The 23,214-nt window shown below is 42.6% G+C and overlaps 1 protein-coding gene across 3 annotated transcripts in view; it reads left to right on the top strand.

Annotated features, from left to right (window-relative positions):
- MYO16 (myosin XVI) overlaps positions 1–23,214 on the top strand; it is a 609,969-nt gene that overhangs the window by 319,702 nt on the left and 267,053 nt on the right. For all 3 annotated transcript variants that reach the window (XM_053889237.1, XM_053889213.1, XM_053889198.1), the window contains exons 14-15: positions 1,977–2,082; positions 11,115–11,232. In XM_053889237.1, coding sequence (XP_053745212.1) covers positions 1,977–2,082; positions 11,115–11,232 — 224 coding nt within the window. The remainder of the gene's footprint in view (positions 1–1,976; positions 2,083–11,114; positions 11,233–23,214) is intronic.

The following is a 23,214-nucleotide window of genomic DNA, read 5'->3' as shown; positions in this document are numbered from 1 at the left end:
AAATAAGCTTTCAGATTTCTATGGGTCCGTGATTGGCACCACCCAAAATCCTCCATCAAGTTTCTAGTTTAATCATATACTGGGTTTTCAGATCAAGGGATATTTCTTGAACACATCATGCTAGAATTTTTAGTTGCAATATGATATCCTACCCTGCCCTGTGCTGTATCCTTTTTTTTAAACTTCCTTGTATTTTACTCAGCGTTTCAATAAAATATGCCCATTTTGAGATTTTATGAGATGGTTGAAATTGCTAGTGATTTTGGCCAGGTAAGAGAATTGATCATTCTCTCTACCCCCACGTGGAGTGACAGAGCATGCGCAATGGCGAGAGCGGGGAAGGCACTCACGTGACCTCCAGTGCAGCCGCACACCCTCCCAGCTGTGCAGACTGCCAGCTGCGTTCACCATCGTCCATGCACCACCTGTTGCCGCTTTCAGAATAGATGCTGCGGAAGAACCAGTTGAGTGTTTCATGTTGGGTGAAGGCTGCCTTCCGCTACCCTTTCTCCAAGAATGAGCCTACCCCCGAAAGTCCTCCCTGGTTTCTTCCACCTGCTGGCACATTGTTTGCTGTGCTCCATTGCAGTTTGAGTATGCATTCGTGATGTGCTTGGTGTTCATTGGAGAGCATTCCGGATGATGGATGACGGCCCCCAGATTGCCCACGGATGCACCTCTTGAGCTCTGCAGCCTGGCATAGACTCCGGCACATAGTAGGCCCTTAGTAAATTTCATCTGAAAGAACGAGCGCCATTTTTAAAAGGAAAATGGTGTTTTCAAGATCCAACCCTGCGTAAATGTGAGCAGAATCTCTACAAAATCAAGGTTTATAAACCATCCAATTTATAACAGCAAATACAAGGGTAGAAGTGAAATTTCAATCACAAGTGATCTAAATTGTTTCTGCTCTGAAATTAGAAGGTTCCAAGCAAATGTCCTTGAACCTAGAAAGGAGCTCCTTATCTTGTGTGGGTCTCTGGCACCTGCTCCCCTCAGGCTGCCAGAGTGGTGGTTCTGAAAGTCATTAAAATATTTATGGTCGGCGCGGATGCGGGGAAGGGAAGTATTTTGTTAGCAGCTGGAGACTTGGATAAAAAAATACATTTCAGCTTCTTTTCTGGCAAACACCCTTTCCTCCAATTCATTAGTACAAATAATCAGGGGAGAAGCCCAAAAAAGCACTAGTAAAGAGCTATATATATATGTATATATATATTTTAATTTTTAAGCTATCAGATGAGTAAAGACTTTTCCTGAGCATTCTATCTGGAAGCACTAACCACTTTATTTTGTATTAGACCATTTGGTATTTAGTAAGTAATAACTGTATTGGAATTTTATATAATCCTCTATCCTCTCATGTCAGGAATATAGTACAATTATTTATAGAAATTGGATGAGTTTTGAGAAACATCAAAAATGTCACTACAGATAACAAGTTTGGTTACTATTATTTCCTGGATTCAAGGAAAATGGAGAACGTGAAACGTCAGACTGACAGAAGCCTCAAGAGGCAAGTGGCCGTTTTAGGATCTGCCGTGTGCCAGGCACCTTACTCTCCTGGTCAACTCTGGCCAAGGAAGGTGTAATGTCTTTCCTGGGAGGCTCAGAAAGCTTTTACAAGGCCATTTGCTCCAGGACACATGCATCCTCACTGTAGAGGCCGTCCCTTGGGGTCCCGCTCACTTACGTTCATTTACAAAGCTGAGCACAAAACATTGGATGGCAGACGTTCATCAAATTCATATGCTGCCTCAGCGTCCGGAACGACAGAGGGCACGTGACCGAGTACACATGTACTAAATATTTCGGATGAGCAAATCAAAGCTAAGAGTTAGATGATACCAAGCACTCAGGAAAGGTTCTTCCGTCCTTCCCTCACCACCTTTGTATCAGGATTATGGCTGCTCATTGAATTGTTGGCTACATTCTCCAAGATGCTAAACTTGAGTTTTCTCTCTGTTTTCTGGCAGTGGAGAGAGAGGATCGGGGAAGTCTGAAGCCAGCAAACAAATAACGAGACACCTGATGTGCAGATCTGGCTTCAGCAGGCCTATGTTTGATTCCAAATTTAAGCACGTAAGTTTCTTGTTTGGGTCAGAGAATATGTTGAGCTGGGACACCTGTAGTTTGTGAATAAAAGGGAACATCATAATAGACCATAAGCTTGACTATTAATTGGTCCAAGTTGGTGGAAATAAAGGAAAGAAAAAGAAGATTGAGGCCTGGTGCAAATTAATGCCATTCGAGATTTATTTTAAAATATTTTGAACATACATATTCTTTTTTTATAGTTGCTCAGAATAGTTGGATTGAAAACATGTAATATACTTAGAGATTACTGTTGTTCACATAGAAAGTGCCACTCGGTGTGTAGACACTTTTGGGGGATTGGCCCGATTAGCACATTTTGTGGGGGACTATTGAGAGGTGATAGTGAAGTTTCAAAGTATGTAAAAGAATTGATAACAAGAGGGGCACCTGGGTGGCTCAGTCAGTTAAGCGTCTGACTTCAGCTCAGGTCATGATCTCACGGCTCGTGAGTTCAAGCCCCACGTCGGGCTCTGGGCTGACAGCTCGGAGCCTGGAGCCTGCTTCCGATTCTGTGTCTGCCTCTCTCTCTCTGCCCCTCCCCTGCTCATGTTCTGTCTCTGTCTCTCTCTCTCTTACAAGAATAAGTAGACATTTTTAAAAAAAGAACTGATAACAAGAAAGCTTAATGCTATTGAGGGGCAGGTAATAAAAGTTCATCTCCAATATTGACTTGTTTGATGTACGTTGTGGTATTTTTAGGTATGCAACGTAGTGACTTGATATGTGCATGTATTGCGAAACGATCATCACTATAATTTTTTAATTAACATCCATCGCTCCACATAGTTAAATTTTTTTCTCTTGTGATGAGAACTTTTAAGATTTCCTTGCTTGGCATCTTTCAAATCTGCAGTTTTCCCAACTGTGGCCACCATGCTGTGCGTTACAGCTGCAGGACTGACTTACCTTGTAACTGGGAGTTTGTACTTTTGACTCCCTTCACGCAATTAAAACTGATTTTAAGTTATATTCAGTAACACCTGCTTTTATTTGAAGACTCCTTGTGGTGATACTTCATCCGCCTAAAATATCTCCAGGGTTCAAGGAGGAACCAGAAAGGCCTATTAGCCGCGAAGATAAAGGTCAGAAATTTCACACAATAAAGCTCGGGAATTTTACCCAAGGATACACCTGTAGGGTGCTCACCACTGACTGTGTCTTGTTTTTACACAGTCCTGGTAGGTATTTTTAGCAGGTTTTCCCTGGCCACAGTAGAGGGGAAGTGCAAACTCAAGAGTTGCTAGAAGGATCCTGCAGGGAACACGTATGCTAGGCAGACGCCCTAGTGGGTGGAAAGACAGCCCATCAATAACCAATTGGGACATGATCAGAACCCAAAAGTGTGCTGCCCTGGGGGTCTCCACCTGCAGGGCTAGCCTTCCGATTTCATTACTGTAGAGGAAATAACTAGAATAACCCAAGTTCATGATGATTATTCTATGCTTGAGACAAAAATAAGACTCCCTTATGTGTGCCCTGTTACTTTAGGGGCCTTGGGGTCTTATGCTCTGCACTTCCTCATGCTGTCCGATCCCATGATTCTGTCCCCTCCATGTGCTGTCACGCCTCATCCTAACCCCACCAGCTCCCCTTCTTTCCACATAGACCCCTGCCCAGCAGCCCTCCTGGATATCCCACAGTGTGCGTCCCTAAGACGGCCAGAGCTGGACGCAGGGGCTCCCAGGTTTCTCCAGCATTCTCCTCCCAGGCCACCCATCAAATAAGTGGCACAATCACTTTCTCATTGCCCCACTGGAAACCTGGCTTTGGCCTCAATGCCAGCCTCTCCCTGCTTCACCCATGATCACAGTATCCCGACAATCTGACCTGGTAACACTGTTCTCCAGCCTCATAGAGTTTCCCTGTTCCTATTCTTGCCAGAGCCACCTTTGAACACGTATCCCCCCAGGCTGGGCCATGTGGCCTCTGTCCCTCATTCATTTATTCAACAATGTCTTAAGTGGCTGACATGCGCATGTCCCTTGAATTCAGAGACAGCGTCTTAGAGCCCGCCACACAGTTGGAGCTCAAGTACTATGTGGCACGTGAAAGAGTACATGCTTAAGATATCTAGAAGTTATTTTCAGCATACCTAAGACACAGTTAATTATCCCAAGTCACCTCAATTCATTTACTTAAACATAGCAAATGAATTTAACATGGATAAACCATTTGTCCATCATCGGGACCCCGTAGGTTTTGCTGCGTGTGCTGTGCGTCATGCACATGACAGACAGTGTGGTTCCAGTCCCCTCTCTCTTGGTGCACATTTCATAGCAAGGTGTGGGAAGTGTGCTGGTGTCACCTGACAGGTGCACGCCTCCCCCTCCACAATCACCCCTGCACCGGCCTTGCCAGGCATGTATTTGCAGAAAGACACCTGCCTGTTCATTCTGCGACTTTATATTGAAAGTGTCTGATTAAATCGGAGCAAAAACTTAGCTGCTGTTATCTTAGATTATTCCCTAAAACAAAGCCATCTGAAAGTTGAAACGTTTGGGGCGCCTGGGTGGCTCAGTCGGTTAAGCATCCAACTTCGGCTCAGGTCATGATCTCACGGTTTGTGAGTTTGAGCCCCGTGTCAGGCTCTGTGCTGACAGCTCAGAGCCTGGAGCCTGCTTCGGATTCTGTATCTCCCTCCTTCTGTGCCTCTCTCCCACTCTCTTTCTCTTAAAAAATAAATAAACATTTAAAATAAATAAATAAAAAGTTCACACATTATATAAAGATGTAGAAACCCATCACCCTGTGAGAATTGTGCTGTTTGTATTTGGTTTTCTGTCATTCCCTTTCAACTTATCGCTGTGGGCCAAGGGATATCTGCCATGGTGCCATGCACGTGAAAATACTCTGGAAATCTTATTTGTTAAATAAATTTTTGTTTTGGACCACCTGGGTGGCTCAGTCGGTTGAGCACCTGACTTGAGCTCAGGTCATGATCTTGCTGTTCAAGAGTTCAAGTCCCCACATCGGTCTCACTTCTGTCAGTGCAGAGCCCGATTTGGATCCTCTTTCCCCTTTCTCTCTGCCCCTCCCTGCTTGTGCTTGCTCAAAAATAGATAAAACATTAAATATTTTTAAAAATCTATCTATCTATCTATCTATCTATCTATCTATCTATCTATCTATTATTTATTTATTGATTGATTATTTTGAGTACACTCCACATCCAGCGCAGAACCCAATGTGGGGCTTGAACTCATGACTCTGAGATCAAGATCTGAGCTGACTGAGATCAAGAGTCAGACACTTAACCATCTGAGCCACCCAGGTGCCCCAATATTCTAGAAATTTTAGTATCTGATTCCTCATTTAGAAATGAGAGGAACTTGGGTTGCCAGGGTGGCTCAGTTGGTTAAGCACCCAAGTCTTGATCTTGGCTCAGGTCAGGATCATGATCTCGTGGTTCCTGAGATCAAGCCCCGCATCAGGCTCTGCACTGACAGCGGAGAGCCTGCTTGGGATTCTCTGTCCCTCTCTCTCTGCGTCTCCCTCCTTGCTCTCTATATCTCAAAACAAATAAATTAAAAAAAATAGTTTTAAAAGAAATGAGAAGAATGTATATTTAATTGATAGGTCAATGTAATTTTTTTCCTATTTTCGACTTTTGAAAAAGATGTCCTTAAGAAATTAAATCTGCTCTTACGGATTCCCAAACCTGCACCTGATTCTGGAGATTTCTTTCTTTGTGAAGAATATCTATGGTGACATATGTGTTCATTAATGACTAACTCATAACCATTTATTAAGCTCAAACCATATACTGAGAACCTGCATAATTGTACAGCACAGCTCAAAATAATTTAACATTTTGGGTTGACTTGGGTAGGATACCATAATTATCTATGTTCACATATTGTACTATACTGCTACAGACAGCAGAGTTAGAGAATTTCTAAAGAACAGTTATCAAATAGACTCAGGTTAACTAACAGAATACCAGGAGCTGTTGGCCTAAGTGTAATGACAAGGAACAGTGGTCCTCACTGTAAGTTATAGACTAAAGCAATCATTTATTAAAATGATCCTTCTGGAAAGAGCAGGCTGTGCAATTTCTAAAGTGCATTCTAGATTACTTTATGTAAATTGGCTTCGCAGTTTAGCTTAAGTAAATACATTCTAAGTTGCATTTCTTTAGATAGATATAACTCTTCCAAATCAGTTAGCGTCTGGGAATCAATATTATGATATCCATGCAAATTTCAAGGAAAACCATTTCTAATTCACTTGTTTGTTGTTTTATTCATTTCTCATGCAAATTAAGGATGTCATAAATAAGTGATTCCTAGCCTCATAAGGTAACATCGCCCAGGATTAAGTGTGGCTTAAACTTATATCAGTTATGCTGGGTGTTTTTTTTTTTTTGTTTGTTTGTTTCTTGTTTTTGGCTTCCTTTAAATTACAATCCGGATGAGTATCATTTGGTGTTCAAAGCATTCTCAAAACTTACCCACAGTTCTTGCACAGCACCCTGGTGTACAAGTGGGAATTAAATACAAGTATTTAATGAATGTATATGAATCGACGGTAAATATAACATCACAGGGGTTCAGTGAAACTTTGTACATTTCAGGGATGGGCCAGTACTTCTTGTGGGAAAGAAAAGTCTGATTAAGGAGATGAATAGAAAAGAGCATCCTTGATTGTGGAGCTGAGATTCAGTAGAAGGCTTAAAGTTCAATCCAAGGTGGGATGAAAGGAAACTTCCTTAGGAGGCCTGAAAGGAGAGAGGTGGGTGAGTTGAATAGGAAAGCAGTTCGGCCACACTGGGTGGTGTGACGTTGTTGTGGGTTCCCACGCCGGCAACCACTATCCACGACGTGGCCACGTGGGGCTGCGTGTGCAACAGACACACACAGGGCATCTCCCCTGGGGAGTCTAGCCCACACAATTTTGCCCTGGATCGCAGTATACTGTGAAAGAAAAGCAGTCACTAGAGGTTATTCGGATCAGCAGTTACTGAAAAATAGGGAACACGGGACGTAAAAAGAAGGGCGCAGGGGGGTGGTGTCAGCAGAGTCATGTAAAGCTGAAGAAAAGAGAGCATCTTCCTTGTGGTTTCCATCGATGACATAATTGAAGATTAGAACCTGGAATATGGGGAGGAAGAGAGCAAAGTGAAGGGGTCTGAGCTGGCTCCCTGCTGACCCATGAGGGCACAGAGGGAAGAACCAGGTTTAGGTGGGGTCCAGAGAGCTAGAGAGCTGGCACTGAGCTCCAGAGAGGACTGGATACTTTCATACAGGCCATGCACGTGTTTGTAAGGGACACACAGCTGTCATGTTTCTGAGTTTTAATCTCCTCCTTCAGTTGTCCTGCCTGAAAGGTCTACGCGGGTTTACCTTCTGCCCTGGCAACACGGTTCGGGTTGTGTTTTACGCAACGGGTTTGAACCCTACAACCATGGAGATTGCTCTGGTTCCCCTGTACAGCTTCAAAACAGCTACCATCAGTTCAGACTGTTGTTTTTAATCCCTGTATTTGAATTTCAAGCTGTACAAGCAGGAGATTTTTTCCCTGGCAATAGGTTTTTGGAATGTAAAAATCATGTTTGGGGGGAAAAAAACAACTGCCTGGGACTTTTCACCAATTCTGCCCCAAATGACTTTCAGCTTTAAGGAACATTCAATTCCATTTACGTTGTTTAAATACACATTTATTGAATAACTGCTTTTTACAGAGCACAGTGGTGTGGTGCACATGAGTAAGCTGGTTTTTTTTTTTTTTTTTATTGAGGAAGACACAGGTTTTTACTCTTAGAAAATACAATAGGTTAACTACTATCATAATAATAGTGCATAACTTTTAGTGGCAAAGCTATTAAAATCTTAAAGAAAAAAAACAAAAAACCCACACAGTCCTAAGTCGAAAAAAATCATACCAGTAAAATTTGAATCAGTGACCACTGAGGAAATATATACATACTTCCTTTTGCCTATATTTTTGTTTAAAGTTTTGGTATTGTACCATATTCTTATGATTTTCTTTGAGAGTTAAGGTGAGCAGTGGAACAATAATCAGTCTTGCTGGGGTTTTTTTTGTTTGTTTGTTTGTTTTTTGTTTTTTGTTTTTTGTTTTTTTTTTTTTTTTGGTATTTCTCTTAACACATTTACTTAGTGCCACCTATTGGCCAAGTGGATAATTGAAGATAAAAAGCGTTATTTACTCCTCAGGGATGAAAAAGAATGAAATCGTGCCACTTCCAAGGACGTGGATAGAACTGGAGGGTATTATGCTAAGTGAAATAAGTCAGTCAGAGAAGGACAGGTATCCTATGTTTTCACTCATGTGAAAACTGAGAAACTTAACAGAAGAACATAGTGGAAGGGAAGGAAAAATAAGATAAAAACAAGGAGGGAGGCAAACCATAGGAGACTCTTAAATATAGAGAACAAACCAAGGGTACCTGGAGGGGAAGGGGTGGGGGATGGGCTAAGTGGGTGACAGGCATGAAGGAGGGCACTTGTTGGGATGAGCACTGGGTGTCATATTTAACTGATGAATCACTGGCTTCTACTCCTGAAGCCAAGACTACACTCCATGTTAACTAATTTGAGAATAAAAAAAAATTTTTCAGTGTAACCAATAATATCTTAGGCTTGAATTATGGACCAACAGCACACAATGAAAGATTGCCATATGAGCTTTTGCATTTTGTTCAATAGTTTTAGATTTATATAACATTATGCCTTATATTCCCTTATTGTTATTCCAGCACTCATAGCCTGGTGATGCACTGATTAAGCATGTTGATTTTGCAGAGAGATTGCCTGGGTTCGAATTCCAGCTCCACTATCTGTAATCTCTGAACCTTGGGGAAGTTATTTAATCTCTCAATGTCCTTCTATATAAAATGGGGACACTAGATTTTTTTTTTGTATGTTTTATTTATTTTTGAGAGCAAGAAAGACAGAGCACAAGTCGGGGAGGGACAGAAAGAGAGGGGGACACAGAATCTGAAGCAGGCTCCAGGCCCTGAGCTGTCAGCACAGAGCCTGACGCAGGGCTCGAACTCAAGAACTGTGAGACCCTGACCTGAGCTAAAGTTGGACACTTAACCAACCGAGCCACCTGGGTGGCTCACTGAGACAATAGTTATGAGCATTAAAAGAAATATCTGCATAAACATACACGTGTACTTGTATGTGTGCATATATGGTATACATAATTTTATATATAACTTTATTTATATTATATATTACATGTTATATATATAAAACTTTAGGATAATTCTTGGCACAAAATGAATGTTTTCTACTACTATCAGCAAAAATAAAATTCATCTTTGTTATTTGTTGAATGCTGAGAACTTTGTATACCCGACATTGATAAGCACTGAAGGAGTTATTCCTGTGGTGGAATAAAGGAAAATGCAGTTCTTGGGAGTTTGTGAAACTTGCTTAATGTCATATAATTTATCATTAGCAGAGGTGAAATGGGGACACATCTACTTGTTACTACAAAGAACGTGTATTGAACCATTACCCTGTATTTCCTGTTTGGGCCAATGTTATTATCTTTTATGTCTCTGTAAGAATACCAAAAAAGCAGTTTATTTTCAGTTATAGCACCAAAATAACTAGAATCCAGAATACTTTTAAAAATTCATTTTAACCCTCTTTATGAATTTTTAAATAATTATTTAATGTAAAGGGTGAAAGATTTATTCAATCTGAAGAGAAACTAGATATAACATACATGTGGAAAATGCGATTTACTTACACTATCAATTCCATGATATGCTTGTTTAGTATTGAATTACTGGAAAAGCAGCAAACAAAACAAAACAGGACCTTTATAAATACCATTTCAGATTATTTTTCAGAATACATTTCTGGCATCACTACTATCAATTAACTGTTATGATCTTTAAAACTAGGTTATTACTAAGAGACCGAAATCAACATGTTTCCTCCAAAAGTTCAATATTTGGTAGATATTTTGGAAGATTTTACTAGTACCACAACTTTTAGCACTTTGGATTTGTGATTAGGCTCAAAGTATTATTTTATAATTTTTCAGTATATGAAATGCTTCCAGGTGAACCGAATGCATTAGTAGATCAGCATTCAGAAAGTTAAAAAGTAGCAGCAAAGTTGGGTTTTTTTTTTAACTTAGAATACAATTCTCAAAAAACACAATCACCAGAAACTATAAAGAACCCCCTGTATCAATAAAGTAATGAATTAATTAGTGTGCTCCTTCATACGGCTGATGCAGAAACTGCTTTTAACATCCATGACTTGAAAGATACAGAAAAATACCTTGGAAACTTCCAAATTTTCATACTTTTTAGAGGATTACTTGGTCATCATCATTATCATAGACACAATCAATTGCGAGAAGAAATGGTGTTTTATTTTCCTATAGCCAAGGTTTAAGGAAACATGTTAAGAATTTCAGATGTTAGGGTTGATCTGAAGATCTTTGTTAACAGCATTAAACATTTTTTTAAGTTTATTCATTTTTGGGAGAGAGAGAGAGAGAGAAGGGGAGGGGCAGAGATAGGGAGACACAGAATCCCAAGCAGGCTCCAGGCTCTGAGCTGTCAGCACAGAGCCGACATGGGGCTCGAACTCATGAACTGTGAGATCATGACCTGAGCCGAAGTCAGACACTTAAACAACTGAGCCAGCCAGGCACCCCTAATTTGTTGGTTTTAAAAGAACCAATATTAAATCCAATTCCTTCCCTCAAAAACCACAAAAGCATTTCTACTGTTTTATTAAGTCTCAAAGCTCAAATAACATGTGTTGAGTTGATTATGTTTGTGTGAAGAGATAGCAAAGCCAAATGAAACCCTCTGTGTATCATTACCTTCTTAACATTAGCTGTATTCTGAGACAGAAGGAGGCAGTAGTTTGCAGTTGAAGGAAGAGTGACTTTAAAAATTCAACACAGTATCATACCAACAACAGAGAACCTCCTGGATGATGGACTATTCCTGGATCTTTGCTACTATTCCTGTTTTATTTTTAAAAACGAGTTTCTCAGTAAATGTTTCCATTTTGCTACAGGTCATATGCATCTTGGAAGCCTTTGGGCACGCCAGGACAACTCTGAATGATCTGTCCAGTTGTTTCATAAAGTATTTTGAACTACAATTCTGCGAGAGGAAAAAACACCTAACAGGAGGTAAGTAGAACATTAACAAAGGCAGATCTCAGGAGCTGCCAGCAGGGGGCAGAGAAACTCCAGGCATGGTGACAACAGTGTGCGTGTGCGTGCACATGTGTGTGTGTGCGTGTGTGTGGCTATCTGCACACCTGAGATGTCAAGTTATGAGTTCAAAACTTCTTGTGAATTGAGGGATATCAGAAATGTGAGGGGAACTTTTTGAAGATGATTCTTGTGTAAACTATCTAATCGGGAACCCAACGAAAAACAGCTGAAATGGATCATAATTGTTGAACACAGAAATGACTCACACACCCAATTACAATAAATTATGACTGGAGTAAATAATTCCTTCATAAAACAGACACTTAAGTCTATTTTAAATAAAAGTGAATGTATATTTTTAAAATGAGTGGATTAAATCAAAACATCAAAATAAGCACCCAACTAAAGCCAAAGAACACTATTTTTTGGCTTCAATATTTAATGTGTACTTGATGAAAAGCCCTTATTTAAAATTAAACCAATTTAGAATTCACCTGAGATGTTACAGTTTTCTAATTAAAACAGATTATCCAGGCAAATTAAGAGAATTGTAGGTGGGGAGCCCATGCACTTGGAAGAATCAAGTATTGTAAAAACATTAATAACAGCCGTTAGCAACCAATTAATTGCTAAGTGTAATCATTTTAGAAAGAGATCAGTCCTATTTGGTGTTTTCAAGTATGCTTCAAGAAACAAAAGTTGGTTTGGACCATGACTTAGAAACAAAAAGCTCGGGCGCCTGGGGGGCTCAGTCGGTTAAGCCTCCAACTTCGGCTCAGGTCATGATCTCGCCCTTCCTGGGTTAGAGCCCCGCATCGGGCTCCGTGCTGACAGCTCGGAGCCTGGAGCCTGCTTCGGATTCTGTGTCTCCCTCTCTCTCTGCCCCTCCCCTGCTTGTGCTCTGTCTCTCTCTCTCTCAAAAATAAACATTTTTTAAAAAGAAAGAAAAAGCCTGCATTTTGCAGTAAGTGCCAAAATCCATTATTAGTAAATGAAATTTGGTAAGAAAAAAATGTATAAAAGACGTAACAAAAGATAACTTTAGATGTTGAAGTTAGCAGCTTCATTTCTGCAATAGGAATGTTATGTCTTGAAAAATCTGTGACAAAGAGCTATATTTGAAGGTCCACCATTTGAGGAAGACCTCAGCCAAGAAATATCTTGAGCCTCAAAGTCTGGTTTTCAGGTCTTGGTTTTATCACACCGCAGTGAGAGTGTCCCCCCGCCCCTCAGCCTGACCTCTTCAATTCTGAGCGTAAACCCTGAGCTTTCGGGGCCCAGCGGTTGGGGCTGGGGGTGGAGGAAGTCCCCGGTGCTGCAGGCGGCCCCTGTCCACTCTGTGTGTGACTCCAGGGTACTTGGGAGCTCGTCGTAAACACAGGCCTACCGACTGGGGTTCTGTATTTAACAAGATTCCCAGTGGTGTGTATGAACACCCAAGTTTGAGAGGCATTTCTTCCAGCCTGAGTCGAGCTGGCCATGCTTTTATGCACATGGGGCTTGGAGGAGAAACCACTTGTCCGGACATCACTCCCATGACCTTGTGTTTTCTGGATTCGGCATTCCCCTTGCCAAAGCAGAGAGGCACTAAGGGGCTTTTGCAGGTGTTGCCCATTACTAATTTTGTTGGCTTTTTTTTTTTTTTTTCTGGTTGGAATCTAATATGTCCCCTTCAGGAGTGTTAGTTTAGAAAATCATTCTATATATATGCGCATGTGCAGGGGAAGCAGGACCGCTGCAGTGCACTAACCGGCCGCCTGTTAGCGGGGGTCCCAGGACGCTCCAGCATCGTCACATCCACGGCACCACTCTCAGGGCTTCTTGGAGGCAGCAGTGACGTGGCCGGAGTGCGATTCACAGGGGGAACCGGGGCCCTCCCCGACCCAAAAGTCCTCTGCATGGTGCAGGACTGCGCGTGCAGACGTGGGGTGCCTTCGGCAGAATGGTGCCCGGATGTGGTACCCCCTGGGAAAGCAGCAGGCCAGACCTCCGCGGAAGGAGGTGCACCCCCTCCTCTCTGCACCCCCGTTTTGTTTTCCCACTCATCCACTTCTCATTAGCATCCTTGATTTGCTCCCTGGTGCCCCAGCTTGTTAGTCTGGTAGCTTCCTGCTCTGTTCCTTTAAAAATCTGACAGAATGATTGTTCTGAAGGTTCTATGTTCCTTTTTTGATTGATTTTAAGGACACAACATGTACTGCTAGACAAACAGGGCCAGTGCCGGCTGAGACTGCATGACAAGGAGCAGGGAGGCTCGGAGCGGGCAGATGGGAGCTCAGCTCCTTGTTCCCTGTGTGGAAGGGGAACGGTGAGCCATGTGTGCAGAGGATGTGCCTCGGGAGACAGAAAGTTCAAGCCCTTTGGGGCGCACGCGAAGAAATGCAAGACTAAAAAGAAGTCTCGGGAAGCGTGGCCAAGTGCCTTCAGATATTTGCTACCAGGTGGAGAGGGTCTGGAGAACAAAGGTCTGTATGCGAGCTCCGCAGAGTTGGTGGATGTGACAGAGAGGAAGTACGTTTCCTGATCACGAGGCCCTCGCACCCGCCTTCCTCGTGATGCACCCCACCTTCTCGCCCCATGCTGGGGGTGCTCCAGGAGGGGAAGGCGCAGACCCCTCCAGAGCTCCCAACAGTCAGTCTCGAGGGGACCTGGGCGACGTTGTTCTAGAGACACTGCCTGATTCTGCACGTTCTAGAGCCTGCCCACGAAGGACCTGCTAACTGATGAGCAGGGTTCTGGCACCCCGAGGAGTGACTTCATAGTGTGTGTCATCTCCTGGTGCCTGTCAGCATGGAAGGGGTTCTGTAGAGTGCGTGACCGTGCAGGCAGGACCCACTCTAACAAAACATGACAGGCTCGGTGACTTGGAACGGAAGTCTGGGATCTGCAGGATGGTACTCTCTCGGATGTCGCTAGGAGTCTGTCCTTCCTCGCCTTGGCCAGCCGCTGACGGTTCCTGCCAGATCTTGGTGTTTGCTGGCTCCTGGCTCCCGCACTCGGGTCTCTGCCTGGCTGGTCACAGGCGCTCTGGCCCCGCCTGTCTCCTCTTCCCCTGATAAACACCAGTCTTAATGAAGTGGGACCTGTGCTGCTCCAGTACGATTTCATCTTTTCTAAAAAATCTATTTGATGTTTTATTGGACATATAGGTGTCCATACTGCTGTGTTGTTAGTTCAGAAGTAAATTCGACTGGGTCCTGCCGCTGAAGGCTTGCAGGATAGTCGAGGAGCTAAGACCTGTCTGTCTGCCTCTCTTCCCCACCAGAGTGTAAATCTGCATTCCCTGCTATATCTCCAGGGTCCGGCACAGTGTCTGGTGGAGTTAATGTTCAATAAATGCCAAGAGAATAAATGGATGAAGGGCTGGCTGATTCTAGGGGAGTAACTCTAACTCTAACTAACTCTATGGGGGGGGGGGGAAGAAGTAGTAAGAACTGTAAAGGGGCCACTGACTCCAAAGAGCCCATGCAACTGATGTTTCCACACTGAGCTCAGACTCCAGAAGTCCTGGGTCTTCGGTCCAACCTTAGCACTGCCCCTATGACCTTGATCGAATCACGGAGGCTCTCTAAGGCTTATTTGTAAACTAGAAAGTGTAGACCACGGAGACCAGCAGAACATGTACCTGAATGAAGCAGGATGTGCAAGACAGTGGGAGCCATGCCAGTCTGGAAGCACCGTGCCCTCCAGCAGGACCTCACCTGAACTTGAAGACTATGGACGGGTACCCCGCTTTCAGGCAAGGTCGTGTCCCCGAGTCCTGGGGTTAGGACATAGGCGTATCGTCTGTGGGGCACAATCCAGACCACCTTAGAGGGGATCTGTTATGTTGTCTTTACTTCTTAAACTTATTTTCAGGTTACGAACCTTATGGTTGGAGTGCCTGGGTGGCTTAGTCGGTTAAGCTCCCGACTCTTGATTTTGGCTCGGGTCACGATCTCATGGTCTGTGAGATCAACCCCCAAATCAGGGTCTGTGCTGACAGTGCAGAGCTTGCTTGGGATTCTCTCTTTCTCTCCTTCTCTGTCTGCCCCTCTCCTGCTCACACACACTCTCTCTCTCAAGATAAATAAATAAACTTAAAAAAAAAAAAGGAACCTCATTGTTACCTCCAAACAGGAGGCACCAAGCACTTGAAGAAGCTACTAGCCAGTGTGATACCTTTGAACAATTACATCTGTTATCCAGACTCCTTTTCTGAAAGAAAAATAAAAGACATATTAATTGAAACTACTTTACACAAATTTTAAAGAGAGTTGAATCATTCAAATGGGTTCCCTGGAAAAGCCTTCTGAATTTTAAGTGTTCACTAAAATAGTAAATCAAATTTGAGTAAGGCTATTGCACCTCAAACTAGGTCAAATAAATGTAGGCTACAGGTTGATTTTGTTCTTTATGGTAGTCTGGGTTCCCTTGAATTATCAACATTTCTAAAAGAATGGTGAGGGTTTTATTGGACAGGAAGCATTATCTTACAAATTTTAAGGTGGAGTGGACGTTGCATGTTTCCTTCATTGATACTATTGGTCCTAGTTTATTTTTTTTTTAATTTTTTCTTTTAAAAATTTTTTTAACGTTTATTTATTTTTGAGACAGAGACAGAGCATGAACGGGGGAGGGTCAGAGAGAGGGAGACACGGAATCCGAAACAAGCTCCAGGCTCCGAGCTGTCAGCACAGAGCCCAACTCGGGGCTGGAACTCACGGACTGAGAGATCATGACCTGAGCCGAAGTCGGCCGCTCAACCGACTGAGCCACCCAGGCGCCCCTTTTAAATTTTTTTAATGTTTATTTTTGAGAGAGAGTGTGTGAGCAGGGGAGGGGAAGAGAGAGACAAAGACAGAATCCAAAGCAGGCTCCAGGCTGTGAGCCATCAGCACAGAGCCCAGTGTGGGGCTCGAACCCATGAACTGTGAGAACATGACCTGAGCCTAACGAAGTCGTTTAACTGACTGAGCCACCCAGTCGCCCCATGCTTTTGTAGTTTAATGCCAGCTTCCTAATCTGAAATATATATATATATACGTATATATATATATATACGTATATATATATACATATATAACAGAAAGTATGATGCTTAGTTTTATGAAACACCAGCTATAGAAAAGTAGGGAATGTTTCTTGTTTTGAAGAAGATTTAATTAATGAATAGCATTGTGGTCTGGCTTTCAGCCCAATATTTTCTCCCGTCTGATTACTTATTTAACAATACAATTATTCTGGGTTCCCTGGTATATGCATCGGCATGCTCGGGACGAAGTGATGTGTAAAACCTCTTACCGTCGTCCCATAGGTAAGGATGTAACCTACAAATATTGGGAAAACTTTGTCAGTGATGGTTTGTTTTCACTCATCCAGTACCTTTCACTTGGGACTTGAGGTAGTTGCTGAATCCCTAATGATTTATATTTTTCATTCAAGAGTGCAGAGAGGTTTTCCGGGTGTGAGGTTCAAAGGCACCAATGAAAATAATGGCGGAGAATATATTGATGCCATATTCCCAGCTTTTCTCTCATGATCAAGATCATAGCTGGTCTTTTTTTAGGGTCTTTTAAAGATTTTTTAGGGCAACTTTTAAAGTTGCCATTCATTTTAAAGTATGTGCCATCTTTTGACATATGATAAGGTATCCTTTCAATCTTTTCCCCAGTGGATCATTTTCTGGTTTATAAATCTTCAAAATTACACGATACCTGGGCACCTGGGTGGGTCAGTTGGTTGACCATCTGACTCTTGATTTCGGCTCATGTCATGATCTCATGGTTCGTGGGAATGAGCCCCACATTGGGCTCTGCGCTGCCCTTGGAGCCTCCTTGGGATTCTTTCTCTCTCTCTCTCTCTCTGTTTCTCTCTCTCTCTCTCTCTCTCTCTCTCTCTCTCTCTCTCCCCGCTCCCCCCTACCTCTGTGTCTCTCAAAATAAGTAAACAAACATTTTAAAAAAATGTGATACAGACCTCTGCCGTCTTTGGAAGTACAGGTCACAAAGCACACAGCATTTTTCAGTGGGGCCGCTTGGCACAGTGCAGGGGGCTCCAGGCTGGATCTGTGTGTGCACATGGGGCGAGTGTCCTTACCCTTTTTCCCCAACTATAAAATTAGACACCAGACCATTCTCTCCTGTGTTCCTTTCAGCACTGTTTCACTTTTTAAAAAATTGTTTATTTATTTTGTGAGAGAGCAAGTGAGCTGGGGGAGGGGGGGGGGGAGCAGAGAGAGAGAGAGAGAGAGAGAGAGAGAGAATCCCAAGCAGGCTCTGGGCTGTCAGCCCAGAGCCCGACTCAGGGCTCGAACCCACGAACTGTGAGATCATGACCTGAGTCGGAACCAAAAGTCAGACACTTAATACACTGAGCTCCCCCTAGGTGTCCCCAGCTTTGTTTCACTTAATTAGAGAGAAACTCCTTGTGAAGTTGAACATTTCTAAGGCTTCCAATGGAGGCTACAAACGGTTTGCAGTCACTGCTGGTCACCGTGGAAAGGGCAAGCTGAGCTGAGACCGCGGTGGGGAGCTGGGTGAGCACCACCACACCCCTGCGCTCAGCTCAGTCAGTGGGCAGTGCGCCTGGTCCCTGCTGCAGGTGACGCATTGGAGCCCAGCTCGCAGGCTCAGACCTCCTCCGGCAACTAGACATTCAAAGCCGAAACGGTCCACCTGTCCCGGGCAAACCTATCTACCCACCAGATGCTTCTTTGGGTGATGAGGTGGTCTCTTCCTCTGGGACATTCACGATTGAGGAGGATGCTGGTGGGTAAACGCTGACGGGAAGACTTTTGGAAGTTCACACATCCGAGGAAACACGGGGTTCTGGTGCATTTCCTAACCGCTTCCTTGTGGAATTGCACACTCATCAGGATAACAAAACAAGCTGTGGTTTGCAAAGTATCAGGCTGTCTAATAAGAGGAGTATGAGCTTAAACTTGGAAACTTTGGAGACTCCTGAGGTCTGCTTTTTCTCTCTTTTTAAATTTTTAAGCCTTACTACATTGAAATTCAGGCAAATTATTTTTCTGTTGTGATTTCGTCTGTTTTTTCTCTTTTTTAAAATGTTTAAGCCTTATTATGTTGAAATTCAGGCAAATTATTTTTCTGTTGTGATTTCGTCTGCTTTTTCTCTTTTTTAAAATGTTTAAGCCTTATTACATTGAAATTCAGGCAAATTATTTTTCTCTTGTGATTTCGTCTGCTTCTTTCTCTTTTTTTAAAATGTTTAAGCCTTATTACATTGAAATTCAGGCAAATTATTTTTCTGTTGTGATTTCGTCTGTTTTTTCTCTTTTTTAAAATGTTTAAGCCTTATTACATTGAAATTCAGGCAAATTATTTTTCTGTTGTGATTTCGTCTGCTTCTTTCTCTTTTTTAAAATGTTTAAGCCTTATTACATTGAAATTCAGGCAAATTATTTTTCTGTTGTGATTTCGTCTGTTTTTTCTCTTTTTTAAAATGTTTAAGCCTTATTACATTGAAATTCAGGCAAATTATTTTTCTGTTGTGATTTCGTCTGCTTTTTCTCTTTTTTAAAATGTTTAAGCCTTATTACATTGAAATTCAGGCAAATTATTTTTCTGTTGTGATTTCGTCTGCTTCTTTCTCTTTTTTTAAATTTTTAAGCCTTACTACATTGAAATTCAGGCAAATTATTTTTCTGTTGTGATTTCGTCTGTTTTTTCTCTTTTTTAAAATGTTTAAGCCTTATTATGTTGAAATTCAGGCAAATTATTTTTCTGTTGTGATTTCGTCTGCTTTTTCTCTTTTTTTAAAATGTTTAAGCCTTATTACATTGAAATTCAGGCAGATTATTTTTCTGTTGTGATTTCTTTTGAAGTAAGCTTTTACCTATCTCTAGTGCTTTCTTCTGCATGCTTCGTATAAATTAACGTTTTCTTTGCAACACATGGTCTGATTTCGCTTTGATGTGCTATAGCTCCCCATAAAGTCTGCCTCTTCCCGTTTTGCCAATAGTTTCAACCCGCTTCACCTATCCTGTCATTTGGTCATTTATAACCCAGCACAAACCAATATGACTGTTTGCGTGTTGCAATATATTCAGGCTGTCCCAGGACACCCCGGTCTGTGCGCGCAGGTGAGTCACTGTCATAGAAGTGGGATATGCTGGCTCGTTCCTGCCTCGCCCCACTTCTGACACCCACCTTGGTATTCCCAGCCGTCTCTCCGGGTCCGGAGCTGTTGCCCAGATGGTCTCCCATCCTGGTGGCCTTCGGTGGCTCCGCAGTGGTAACTTCCTGCTTGTCAGTGAGCAGAGAGCCTTTCCACTCTGGCTTCTACTGCCTGGGTGCCCCCACCGAGGTTCTTTGTCCCATGTTTTCTCGATTTAACCTTGTTTAGGACACCCGTCCCTTCTAAAGACACAAAGCCAGCCCGCTTTGTGGTTTTCAGCCTCGTTTTTCTTTTTTTCTAAGTCACTGCCTCATTTAAATGCATAAATGTGAATTAAGAAGATAGCCCACTTTGTGGCTCAGTGGAAATTGAAATCAGCCATTACCGTCAGGCTGTGAGGAGGCCTCAGCCATTTCCCTCTGAATCTGCGTAGCCCCTCGCTGGTCTCATCAAACGTGAAGTCCAGGACTGGACTCTGGGCTCTCAGAGGACAGCCCACGGGACCCCCTGTGCCCGGGTCCTCCCACCCCATTCACATCCTCCAGCCTCACTGGACTATTTAAGTTCCTTGGTGGTGAGGCCACGGCTTGGTTTCTCCTCTTTGCTGCCTAGGGGATGGGGATGCTTCCCTCTCCTGGAAAGTGTAGGCAATTCTTACTGCACTGGTGTCCTTTCGGGTCACTTCTTCCCCAAACTCTCTTTCTAATGTGTCCGCTGGGTCCCAGCTCTGTTCACTGTGGATCTGGCTCTTTCCTCATTTCTTTCATAGCACCTGTCGATATCTGGAAGTGTCCTTTTCTTGGTCTGTCTGGTTGGTTGCTGTCTGTGTCTCCTGTTGGGATATGAGCCTGTTGGTGGCACTGCTCTGGTCTGTCGGGCTGAGTCGGCAGTCCCTGCCTTTTGTTGGGTTGCTGAATCTAAGGAATGGATGTAAAGAGCCAATAAAACGAAGCAGCAGCTGTTTTCCTCCTTTCAGGGAAGACGTGGTGTGAAGGCCACATGAACTCATTCATGACCACAGAGAATGCGTATTATTGAGAACGTAAATCGATAGCAGAAGTTACCGACACTTAACTCTGGCTCTTTTTTTAATTAGAGATTGTTTTTCTTCATGAGGACAGTTTGTGTCCGGTAAGGACGGAACCACATTCTGCTTCTTAGTGCCCACTCCATCCTGGAGGGATTGGAGAAGGATCTGCGGGGGGTGGGAGGGGGACTCAGAATCCACATGTGCGGCGTAAAGGGCATTTGGCTCCTGTCCCGCCTGCATCCTGAAGACACCCACATCCACATAAGTGGAAACCGAAATCGGGACTCCTGGGGGGCTCAGTGGGTTAAGCGTCTGCCTCTTGGTTTCGGCTCAGGTCATGATCTCACGGTTTGAGGGATCGAGCCCCGAGTCGGGCTCTGTGCTGAGAGCACGGCACTTGCTTGGAACTGTGTCTCTCTGCCCCTACCCCATCCCTGTGTGCGCTCTCTCTCTCTCTCTCTCTCTCTCTCTAATAATAAATAAAGGTTAAAAAAATGGAAACTGGAATTTTCTAACAATCAGAAATGTCTCCCAATATATATTCCAGGGCCATAGTATCTGCTTGGGAAACTTTTAAACTTGCACTTGAAACAAATGAAATGGACAGTCTGTTAGGGCTTTTGCTTGTGTCCTTTGGAAAACGAACCAGAAGACCGTCTCCATCATAAGTGAGCCTTAAGTGAGCCTTAGGCTTGTCCTGTCAACTGGACATTCTTTTAGAAGTTTCAGAGTGCTTTAAGTGATCTTAGCTCCGTTGAGGAGCAGCATCTTTTCGTGGTGATCAGCCACTTGGGTTTCAACGTGACAAGGCCTCCAAGAGGATTTAAATGAGGCACCGTCTGAAAAGCCCCAGCACAGAGCCTGGTGCACCACAGGTACATGGAATAGTAATCCCTTCCTCTTGGAGGCCACAGGAAGCCCGGGACCTTTATACCTCCTCGTCCCCACATTCGTATGGGGTAAAGAGAAACGTGGAAATTGACAAAGCCAGAGTCAGGACCAGGAGCCACACTTGGGCTCCTAGTTGAGGCACCTTTCCTTATACCACCCCTTGTATTAACCTTGAATAATGAAGTCAAAAGAAACGCATAAGCGTTTCTTAGGAAAGAGAATATTTGGATATTTTAATTAAGCAAGAGTGTGCTTTTGGTGACCTTTAATTGAAGACATGATGGTCATGAAGACATGACATGCCTCTGGGAAGAGATCCTAACTGGTCATGATTTATAACTAGAAGGGCGGGGCATGGTGACAGTGAGTGCTGGAAGTTTCTGGAAGTCAGTGGAAGGGCATCGAGGGCAGGTATTTGTCTTTTTTGAAGGAGAAGATATTTATTTCCTCCATTTTCTTTTATAATTGAACAGAAGTTAGTATAGCTCTATAAAATATTTTACTGAGTACTATGTCATATATAATCAACAAACATCTACATTTGTGCCAGAACTTTCTGAGAAACACATTCATATATAGATTTCTGGTAAGACAGAGGATCACAGGTGTATTTTATTTAGTCAGGAATGTTGCTGAAATAAAATATCTTTTAAAACATACAGGTCTTGAGAAGTCAAAAAACCAATTAGCAGGAAGCCTCTTTCTGTGTGTGGACATTTATATGAATGAGCCAAACCCCGTTAACTCCACACCTATCGTTTTCCTTCCATTATTTTAGTGTCACTTCAGACACAACGAAAGGCTGACATTTTCTCCATTTGGAAGGATATGAGAGTCTCAGAGAAATTAGAATTTTTGGTTGTTCTGTGTTTTCTTCTAACTAAGAGCCTCTTTTAAGATACTTTTTTTTCAAAATCCTACCGATCAGAATCCTGCTAACCCACAGCAATTTTATTCTCTGCGGGAGATGAGCTAACTGGGATGATTGCTAATTACACTGTTTTTGAATTTAGATTAAAGGTATTGAAATCACTCTGTGAGGTGGAATTTGATTAGTTTTGAATGCTCCTCTAAACGAAGCTTGGATGTTGGCTGGGACAAATGGGCGTAGGGTCACCCTTTTCTCTGAATACAGAAGCGTGATGGCCAGTACTCCATGCCCTCTGATATTCCTGTAGTTGATGACTAAAAAATAATGCAAAGGAACAACTATAGAAGCTTATTCCCTACATACACAGATTTTTAAAAATATCCTCGTGAGCAGAGTTAATGTTGCTAATGTTAAGTGGAAAATGTTCTTAGCAAATAATTTAAGAGAGGGAAAAAAGAGAGGAAATAAAGTGTAGTAATTAAGATCTCTTCTTGAAATTATCACCTGATTTAATACTCCAAGAGAAATGGAAAAGAAACGACACTTCCCTGTTCTAACTTTAGCATCACCTTTCGGCAACTAATTAAAGGGATATTTTGAAAGAGCCTTTATGCACTTATGACAACTTTTCTAAAAGGTTTCTAATAAGACAACTTTTCTTAATAAGAAGTACTAATTTTGAGGGTTTTTTTTTCTTTTTGCATTTATAACCATTATGACAGGCTGAATGGGCCACTTAACTGAACTTTACTAGAGGGAAAGCACGTAATAGTCTTTCCATTGGTTCAAGTAGATTTGCTATATAAAACCAAAATCAGGAGACCTCACATTTTTTTTTTTTTACTTTTAGAGGCTGGACTCTAGAATAATTATACACAGACTCATTATACAAGATGATGTTTCTAGTTCAAATGTAGGAAATAACTATGTCCATTTGACTCCCTAACAACTGTCACCTTTTGATCCAAAACAATTATTGACCGTGAATCTTTACTTCAAAGTGGAAAACTACAATAATTCACAAGTGCATTTGAAATTGAAA

This window comes from Panthera pardus, unplaced genomic scaffold, assembly GCF_024362965.1.
Source record: "Panthera pardus isolate Hobbes unplaced genomic scaffold, ASM2436296v1 HiC_scaffold_1, whole genome shotgun sequence".
In the NCBI taxonomy this organism is placed as follows: domain Eukaryota; kingdom Metazoa; phylum Chordata; class Mammalia; order Carnivora; family Felidae; genus Panthera; species Panthera pardus.
This window is presented reverse-complemented; position numbering and strand designations above follow the sequence as displayed.